This window comes from Sinocyclocheilus anshuiensis, unplaced genomic scaffold (assembly GCF_001515605.1).
Source record: "Sinocyclocheilus anshuiensis isolate Anshui unplaced genomic scaffold, SAMN03320099.WGS_v1.1 scaffold553, whole genome shotgun sequence".
In the NCBI taxonomy this organism is placed as follows: Eukaryota; Metazoa; Chordata; class Actinopteri; order Cypriniformes; family Cyprinidae; genus Sinocyclocheilus; species Sinocyclocheilus anshuiensis.
This window is the reverse complement of record NW_015539821.1, coordinates 2,790,460-2,800,607: the sequence shown is the minus strand read 5'-3', so window position 1 is coordinate 2,800,607 and position 10,148 is coordinate 2,790,460. Positions and strand designations below refer to the sequence as shown.

The window sequence follows — 10,148 nt, the reverse complement described above, 5'->3', positions numbered from 1 at the left end:
CACACACACACACACACACACACACACACTAACACCTTCAAAGACAGAGCAAGCATTTATATATTAAGATTTTAACAAAGTCCAAAAATAAAGGAACCAGAGAACTTGAGGAAATGTCCAGAAGCAAACTCCTGAAATGTAGGCTATTTCTCTTCTACAAGCATAAGTGATGAAATCACTCTAGGCACCCGAAACTCACATGTGTTCCAGTGAGTTACAGGTGAGATGACAGATTCAAGTATTTGGCTAAACTGGTTCTACACTGAAACTAGCTATATCTGCTTTTAATTACATGAGCCTATAGTTTGCATTATTTAAAGGGACAGTTCACTGTAAAATATAAATTCTGTCATAATTCACTTAGTTAGACAGTCTCAGTCATAATTCACTTTTATTGCAGTTGATGCAATACAGTGAATGGTGACTGAGGCTATCAGTCCCTCACATTCTGCCCACGATCTCTATTTGTGTCCCAGAAAAGAAACTGACACGTTTGGAACAGCATAAGTTTGAGTATGATGACAGAATGTTCATTTCTGGATGAACTGTCCCTTTAAGCAAGTTGACAATCAATCAAGTACAATCCAGCAGAAAAATGTCAATTTTCATCAAATGTCATAATATTGGAAATGGTTTCATTGTAAATACTCTGAAACTTCTACCTTCGACAAGAAGATAATACTAATGCATGCAAAATGTGGTCAAGAAACGCCCAGTTATTAAACTAAAGCGTCCCAGAAAAGAAACTGACACGTTTGGAACAGCATAAGTTTGAGTATGATGACAGAATGTTCATTTCTGGATGAACTGTCCCTTTAAGCAAGTTATTCATCAGCAAGCAACTTTAAAAAGAAAACCTTTACATTAAAATTGTGTTTTAAGTTTACAACATGAATGAATAAATCTGGCACATACGTTTGGAACAGCATAAGTTTGAGTATGATGACAGAATGTTCATTTCTGGATGAACTGTCCCTTTAAGCAAGTTATTCATCAGCAAGCAACTTTAAAAAGAAAACCTTTACATTAAAATGGTGTTTTAAGTTTACAACATGAATGAATAAATCTGGCACATAATATAGGCTATAGAAAATACTCAATGCAGACTAATGCATGCAAAATGTGGTCAAGAAACGCCCAGTTATTAAACTAAAGCTTTCCTTTCGGCTGGTTACACAACTTTTTAAGCTCATGAAAAATGTATCTCCACATTCAACGTAAGACATACAGTACAAGACAACTAACTTCCTTCTTCAGATATTATCATGACCTCATTTTGACTTCATCCTTTCCACGTTAGAGCAGCATTCCTGTTAGTTTACAAATGTACACACTCCTGTCAAATGAGATTTCCATTTCCTCATAATCACATAAGCACATGTTTGACTAATCACATGTTTTTTCAAAGCTTGCAATTAAAATTACCATACTCACATAACCCAAGTTCATTTTTTAACTGCTCTATTAGTGATCACTCTAAGAAAGCATTAAAAATGCATTTAAGTATATAAGCAAGCATTTATATATTAAGATTTTAACAAAGTCCAAAAATAAAGGAACCAGAGAACTTGAGGAAATGTCCAGAAGCAAACTCCTGAAATGTAGGCTATTTCTCTTCTACAAGCATAAGTGATGAAATCACTCTAGGCACCCGAAACTCACATGTGTTCCAGTGAGTTACAGGTGAGATGACAGATTCAAGTATTTGGCTAAACTGGTTCTACACTGAAACTAGCTATATCTGCTTTTAATTACATGAGCCTATAGTTTGCATTATTTAAAGGGACAGTTCACTGTAAAATATAAATTCTGTCATAATTCACTTAGTTAGACAGTCTCAGTCATAATTCACTTTTATTGCAGTTGATGCAATACAGTGAATGGTGACTGAGGCTATCAGTCCCTCACATTCTGCCCACGATCTCTATTTGTGTCCCAGAAAAGAAACTGACACGTTTGGAACAGCATAAGTTTGAGTATGATGACAGAATGTTCATTTCTGGATGAACTGTCCCTTTAAGCAAGTTATTCATCAGCAAGCAACTTTAAAAAGAAAACCTTTACATTAAAATTGTGTTTTAAGTTTACAACATGAATGAATAAATCTGGCACATAATAGGCTATAGAAAATACTCAATGCAGAGGAAATATAAATATACAACTATTTAAGGCTGCCTATATAATAATAACAGTAAAACTCACCTTATAGACGTTCTCCGTTATACGGTGCACCTCTTCGGTCCGGGACATTTTGGAAGCTTGAGTCAGAACCATAGACGAGAATTTGAATTTCTTCTGCAGGAAAATGTTTCCGAGAAAACACAGGAGGAGGAGAGGAGAAGACACTGTATCATTCAAACAGAGAGTGTCAGAGGCAGAGGAGGATGCGGGAGCTTTTATACGGAACTCTCCCACTGATGCCCACGCGCAGCCGCCGGAGTGGCGGGAATCCACCGTACGCGTTTATCCTCGTCACTGGAACTGCGCTTGATCTTCAAACGGACTCCGCCTTTTCTCCTTCTACGCTGCGAGCGAGCGGCGCGACGCGACGGAAGAGCTTCCCTGGTTCTAATGGGAGCGTTCGCGTGACAGAGCTGCGGACGTGTGATGATAATTTACTACCAGTGTTGGGCTCGTTACTCAAAAAATGTAATATATTACTCTTACTACAACATTGTGCCGTGTGCTTGCAGTGTATACTGTTGTCATAATGGATAAGGTTCAAGTTTGGCGCGACGCTAAGCTGTGTAGAGGAGTTAAGAACAATCTGTTCCTCAATCATGATGTTTGTATGGCGGAACCCACTCTTTAGTGGGGGGGCTTTTGATTCATTTCAATGAACTGAATCTTTGAATCCCCTGTTCACTAAAAAGATTCATTCACTGAGAATTTCTCCCGCTTATTTTGTTCGCCAGTAGGTGACGAGCTGTTTTTATACAGTCTATGGTGACGAGTGACGACCGACAATGAACGAGTCATTGAATCATTCAATGAACCGATTCGATAAAAAAACACCGAGTTATAAACAACCAAATCAAGTCATTATCATTTCGTGCATACAAATTTACAGATAGTATTTACTGAAAGTATATCATTTTCTTTTTGTCATCATGTGTGGGCATAATTTACATATCAAGCTAGCAGTAACAGCCTAAATCAGTTATTGAATAATAATTATACATCTAAAATAAACCAACGTATATAATATAGAATCATTTTAAAATGGTGTAAATTAGGTTTTTGTCATTTAAATTGTGTATGGACATCAGTCATTTTTATTCAGAATTCTTTTATTCACACATTTGTTATTCATAATAACTGTAAATGACAAGTTTACAGTTATGCAAAGTCAGTGCATGAAAATTAATTTGAACGATTCTTTTACTTAAAGGATTCAAAGAAGTAAGTAAGAAAAACGTCATCACCTCATGTATGACTTTCGTAATATTTTATAAACGTGCTATTAGAGACATTTAATAGTGGATTTTTATGTAAAAATTACAAATCGGTCTCTAAAAATCAGAGGTTAGATGAGGTCTTTTGTTGTTTTGAGAAACATTGCTTTATGGTTGTGTTCCCAGCATCATCATGACTACATCACTCTTGGTGCAGCTATCACCCAAGGACTGGAGGAGGATCAGATGAGATGAGTACAGTAGTGGGCACTGCGCAATTCATGCGTGGGTCTGTACGTGTGATGTAGGCAGGGATTCCTTCATGTAGCCTATCTCTCAGCAGCTCCTACCCACACCACCAACACACAGTTTCCCCTGCTGCACTCTCCCTCTCTGTACTATCATATAATGGAGAACTACAACTACACAAACCAAGAATACAACCACATTCAGGACTGAGGGCAGATCATGTAATCATATAAGACTCCACAATTGAAAAACCCACACTGATCAACCACTGAATATTGTGAGTGTACAAGAATATTTATGATAAAAATGTAGTTATTATTTAAGTCACCTTTATTTATATGGCATTTTATACAACACAGATTGTTTCAAAGCAGCTTAACAGTAATAAACAGCAAAATCAGTGTCGAAGTTAAAACGTTAATCAATCATGAAACAACTTCAATTTTAGCTATAAGCAGCTCATACAATAGTGTCATTATTAAGCTCAACTCAATTAAGTTTTTGTGTTCCCATCCGATAGCGTCAGTACAATTATTATCAATAATTGTACTGACCCAATAATTGGTTTAATCTGGTCAATCACATTTTATACAATAATTGGTTTAATCTGGTTTAATCACATTTTAATGTGTTTACATGCTGCTTAAATGGGGGCTTAAAAGACAATTAAGCCCCCATTTAAGCAGCATATAAACCTATGACCAGATTAAACCAATTTTTGGGTTCTAGAACGCCGAATAAAACAACTGTCGTGTGGCTACATTATTTTGAATTTTTTTGTCAAGTTACAACCTTATTCTAATTAGCCACTGTAACTGAACATTCATTCGTAAATGAATTTAAAATTAGTAATTTCAAACATTTTGAAAATTCAAGCTGTTATAGAAACCCATTTTTCTTTACTATTTTATACACACTTTTAAACAAGCATCATGACCTCCCTTTTTGCAATTAATCCAAATGTATAATTAAAAAAGTCTTATTAGTTATCATTGCAGACATGAAGAATTAATTCATTAGTTGATTAGACTGCTGTCAAAAGTAACCAAAATGCAGTGTAATAAACAAGAGCAAGGATGTATAGCATGAAAAGAATGTTCATTTCTAGTTTCTTCTAAATTACATGTATGCAGTAATAGTTCAATAGGATCATAAAGTTAACCAAAAAAAGCATTCCAATTGTAGTTCAAACTCTGTTCCAGCACACCTGCATGTAATTTTCAAATGAACCCCAAAACCTTCATTATCTAGATTGTGTTGATTACAATTAGAGCTGATTTTCACAGGAAGGTAGATCCCGAAGAGCAGGACTGAGCACCCCATGCTCTAGTTTTTCCCCGTTTTAAAGGTCAAGCGAGAGAGTAAACTGCATTTAATGGTTTGCGTGCTCCTTGATTGCAACGGTCAAGAAATCCAATCTGTTACAATGGACAATTTCCTTTCTTTGTTTCTTTTTCAGCCAGCTGCACATATACAACTCATGGAGGTTACTGGCAAATGCGTATAACTTTAGAGATGCTTCCGTCTAGAGGCCACATCGATTGATTTAACATCACAGTGGAGGTCTTATCTACTGAATCTATCAAGACCAAATGTAAAGGATAAATAAAAAGCAACAAAGCAAAACAGAGATCAATACAGACATTTAAATCCAGCATCTCTTTAGAACAGCTGTGATTAAGAGAAGCATCTTTTGAGCTCTTCCGTGTAAAAACATGGAAAGCTTACTTTAAATGTGGGATGAGAAAAGGAAAAATGTAATTTAATTCAGATTAGATGAAGTTAGAAGCTGATCCATATTTGAATATAGACTTTAAAGTCAAACATGAAGGATTTAAAACTGTTTGTAGGAGTCCTAACTCATATTATGTAGGATATCTTCAGTTTATTATTTTTTAGAAAGCTCATTTTCTGTATTTACCATACATTCTTCACACCTCCCTTGTTCACTGGTCAAAGTCAGATGTCTGACAATGTAACAGTATGAAACTGCTTCACATTGAGCTCTGGTGGAGCCATTCAGACTCGTGGGGCAGCCGCCCACTCCCATATAGTGCTTTGTGTCAGGCGAGATAAGAGCAGCCCCAGCTCAAACCGGCTGGTTCCAGACAATGGACTTCCAACTAAGCAATACAGGTACTTGTTTTTTTTGGTCAATACCTTTCAAACAATGGTTTAATTTAGGCTTACTCAAGAAAATCTGCACACTAGTGAAATACGCTGTAACCAGTTACCTGGGTTGCAGCTGTAAATCTCAAATAGTATTTAAAAGAATTAATAAAAAATAAACGTTGATCCCAAATATATTGCTCAAATGTTTGGGGTCAAAAATATTTTTTAAAGAAGTCACTTATGCTCACCAAGGCTGCATTTATTTCATTTAAAATACAGTAAAAACGGTAATATTGTGAAATATTATTACAAGGCAAAATAAGCATTTTCTATTTTAATATTTTTAAAAATGAAATTTATTCCTGTGATGGAAGAATAGAATTTTCAGCAGAAGTTACTCCAGTCTTCAGTGTCACCTGATCCTTTATTATTTGTTTATTTGTATTATTATTATTACTTTTTTTTTGTATTATCAATATTGAAAACAGCTGTGCAGCATAATATTTTTTTTAGGATTCTTTGATAAATATTTGAAATATTATTTTTGTAACAAAAGTATTTACTGTCACTTTTGATTAATTTAATGCATATTTGCTAAATAATAAAAAAACCAATTATTTCTTTAAAAAAAATCTTACTGCCCCTAAACTTTCTAAGCGATAGTAGTATATAATGTGGATTGATATACGAGATATTAAAGAGATCTCATTCGTGTATGTTTGTTAATTTAATTAAGATTTGACATATCCGTTTGGAGAAATGCATGATAACTACCTGCAGCAAAGCAAACCCTTTGATTTGGCCAATCTGCCAGACTTGTCCCCAACACAGCTTGCATTACACTGCTGCCTAGTGGCCACTACATGAACTCATTTTCTTGCAGGCACAACAGTGATGAAAAATGATTACATAAAATGTAGTTACAGAACTACAAAATGAAATAAGGAAGATAGACCATAAACTAGCTGAACAGTGAATTCACAGAAGTTTTCAGAGAGCTAACATGTAACAAAATTGATAAGACCTCAAGTTCAAATAAATCAGTGCATTAGTCACAAACCAAACTATGACAGAAAAACAATGTTCAAATGTCATTAGTTTTGCTTGTATAGATCATGTCCTTGTATCTTATGTATGCTTCATTAAAACAAAACAGTGTGTGTGCAGCATAATGCATTGAGGATTTGACTACTTTCCTCTCAATAAGAAGTGTACACTAGTGGTTTTGTAAACTTCAAACTGACATTGCTGCTGTATTATACCTGCATTTTCCTTCAATGATGTCTCTTTAGTCTTTATCTATCTATAAATCAGTTTTTACTACTTAAACCAGGCTTGTCATAGTTTTTAATGACATCTTTCAGCACACTGAAAAGTTTGTACAAGTTTATACTGGACATACTGGAATTCATAATGAAAATGCTTCAGTTTTGTGTTCTTTGTGACAAAATATGGTGGATTTGAACACTAATGTTTGGGGATCATTTTTATCAGAGACTGTTATAATATAAGTGATGCATGCATTAGAAAGTTACAGGCATTGACATGATACGCCTTTGATATATAATTAAAAGATCAGACAAAACTGTAGGGTGATTAGAAAGACCAGGCACTGTTAAAGAGTATTTCAGAATAATCATCTAAACTAAATGGCATACAGTATGCAGTGTATATACAATTAGAAAAATGGCATGATTGTAGATCTTCAACATATATGAGAGGGAGGACTGTCAATCACTAGTTTTGCCTGGGATGAGCCCTTGGGTTCTCTAGGGGAACGGCTCGAGAGCAGACATGGAGGTATGATAAATCTGTATTTACGTTGCCAACATCTCTCGCTCTGGCTTCTTTTTCACCCTCTCCTTCTCCCGCACTGAAATATTACAAAAATGTTTTGTTAGCATTTCCATACTGTGCAATGCATGTATAGTAATTACCACAGAAATAGAGAAGAAGAAAACACAGACCTGGCTCTTGCTCTGGAACCTCTGGTAGTTCCTCCCCAGGCACCTCAGGAAGTTCAAGGTCAGCTTCTCCCTGAGCACACGTAGGACATGTATAAGGTAAATGAAATCACAACATCAGTAACAAGAGCTGTCAGAGAGTATTCATGTACACACCTGAGTGATGGCCTCCAGCTCTGCTAGCACAGCCTCCTCATCCTCCTGGGTCAGAGATCCCGCCAGCATCTCATCAATTTGCTGCACACACACAGACAACCAGGAATGAGAAAAGAACACTATATAGCGCACACAAGATTGAAATGGCAACAAAAAGAGACACAGCATGTCTGTGAAAGATCTCCCGCTGCCTCTGTTCCTCTAGATTTGAGGCTGTAGTGCATTGTAGTAGATTGGAAAAGATCATTACAGCCTTTATGGCTTCTCATCTTTAATTTTTTATTATTATTATTATTTTAAAATGATTAGACTTGTGATTCCTGTTATAGTAACATAAGGTAAAAACAATAAGAGTAGCATGCTAGTATGTAGTTTCGAATTCAGCAGGTGTCAGTCAAAAACTTTTACTGCCATGTGCTCAAATAAAGATTAGTGAAAGATTGTGTTGCACATATAAATCTAAAGAAAAATCTGACATCCCTACAGTACACTGAAAAATTTTTCTTGAAACAATTTTTACTCAGAAATTGCTAGTACATTTCACAAATAATTACAAAGAAATGGCAAGTAACACACTGAAATCTTGTAAACAGACTCAAAAAAACAAATTTTTTTCATTTATATATGGAAGTGTACCAAAAAATAATGGTAATAAAAATAAATAAGTTATATGAACAGTTATATGGTTATATGGTAAAATTACTATTACTAAGGCACTAATGAAATGATCACTGATCATTATGAACTCTTTGAACAGAATGTCAGATGTTTTTGGGACATGCCAAATACTTTGCATTAATGTTTTAATTCAGCTGTTTACTCATTGTAATTTTGTCAACAGAAATATAACAGAGTGAAAAATTGAAGGGGGTCTGAATACTTTCCGTACCCACTGTGTATATGTGTATATATATATAAAAATATACTGTGTATATATACCGCTGTATATCTGAATGTATTCCTATATAAGGGTCTTATAACTTTTACTGATTGTTCAAATTTAAATTTACCTTCTGATACTCAATGGAATCATGTGTTTCATCCATGATCCTCTCCACCTCCTCTAAGGACAGCACCTGGTTAAGAGGAAAAAGAATAGAGATACAATGGGGTGCATGTTAAATTCACCAGTAGACTGTACTAAGCATGACCAAGAATATCATAAATTTCTCATTATGTACCTCATGCATTTTCTTCAGGCAATCATTGCCAACTTTCAGTCCTTCAAAGACTTTCATCTCTATTTGTGCAAATTCAATATCTTGTACCTGTAAAATAAAAAAATATTTCTGGATGTAATATGCATGAATAATGGCAGACAAGCTAACTTTCATCTCTATTTGTGCAAATTCAATATCTTGTACCTGTAAAATCAAAAAATATTTCTGGATGTAATATGCATGAATAATGGCAGACAAGCTAAAAAAATATAATAATAATACAGAATATGGTGCAACACGTCATATACAATATTCTCTAAGATCTGTTTTATTTACCATCCGCTCCAGGTTGCTTATCTGATTTTCAGTTTTGTCCAGTAACTGATCCTGGTAACGTTTCTTTTTGAGGAGTAGGAGTGCTTTCCTGAACGAACAGAAAATATTATGAAGGATTCTGCTTGTTTTGGAGACTAGACCTCCTAGTTCGACGGGTACCAGGAAGAGAGACATGATCACACTCACTCTTTCTTTCCATCTTTCAATAACTGTTTGGCCAGCTGTCGCTCTTTCTGCATCTGAAGCGTTATCTTCTTCTGATACTGCTTCAGTTTATCTCTCTGCTGCTTTAGTTGCTGCTCACACACAAATAATAATATAGAAAAATTAAAGCAAAAAAGAGACAAAATGTACAGTTATGGCCCTATAGCTACATTATACAACACAAAACTGCAGTTTCACTTTTGGAGTCCATTTGTCAGTCTGCATCAACACAGAACCCTGGTGGTACAGTGAAACCCACCATTATGAGACTAACACACACATACATACACTATATATATATATATATATATATATATACACCTTTTTCTTGTCGTAAAAATGGGCGCGGCCATTTGTAAATTGTATGGGTCTGGCTTCCGGTCTCATCTGCGACCACTCCGTCCAGCTATTTTTAGCTGAACAAAACAGTTCGTTTTGCTGCTTGATATTGAAAGTTGTTGTGTCTTATCATATTATTTTAATGTATTATCTTAATTATGAGCACACTGGTTTGTAGTGCAAACAGTTTTACCGTTTACTGCACGTTGTTATTCTCCTCGTTATTTACCTAT

The 10,148-nt window shown here is 35.2% G+C and overlaps 2 protein-coding genes across 9 annotated transcripts in view; both read right to left on the bottom strand.

Moving 5' to 3' along the window:
* Nucleotides 1-2,402, bottom strand: part of LOC107684102 (brain-specific angiogenesis inhibitor 1-associated protein 2-like) — a 51,878-nt gene extending 49,476 nt beyond the window's left edge. For 6 of the 8 annotated variants that reach the window (XM_016480297.1, XM_016480299.1, XM_016480298.1 and 3 more), the window contains exon 1: nucleotides 2,203-2,401. In XM_016480297.1, coding sequence (XP_016335783.1) covers nucleotides 2,203-2,274 — 72 coding nt within the window. In that variant the 5' untranslated portion in view covers nucleotides 2,275-2,401. Of the gene's footprint in view, nucleotides 1-2,202 lie in introns of all 8 variants that reach the window. The other 2 variants (XM_016480305.1, XM_016480301.1) reach the window with 2 other exon arrangements.
* A 4,037-nt stretch (nucleotides 2,403-6,439) lies between these two features.
* The window catches only part of LOC107684156 (charged multivesicular body protein 6), a 4,398-nt gene continuing 689 nt past the window's right edge, over nucleotides 6,440-10,148 (bottom strand). Inside the window, exons 2-8 of the mRNA XM_016480368.1 lie at nucleotides 9,559-9,668; nucleotides 9,373-9,460; nucleotides 9,058-9,144; nucleotides 8,887-8,952; nucleotides 7,877-7,957; nucleotides 7,724-7,793; nucleotides 6,440-7,629 (exon numbers count right to left, since the gene is read on the bottom strand). Coding sequence (XP_016335854.1) covers nucleotides 7,574-7,629; nucleotides 7,724-7,793; nucleotides 7,877-7,957; nucleotides 8,887-8,952; nucleotides 9,058-9,144; nucleotides 9,373-9,460; nucleotides 9,559-9,668 — 558 coding nt within the window. The 3' untranslated portion in view covers nucleotides 6,440-7,573. The remainder of the gene's footprint in view (nucleotides 7,630-7,723; nucleotides 7,794-7,876; nucleotides 7,958-8,886; nucleotides 8,953-9,057; nucleotides 9,145-9,372; nucleotides 9,461-9,558; nucleotides 9,669-10,148) is intronic.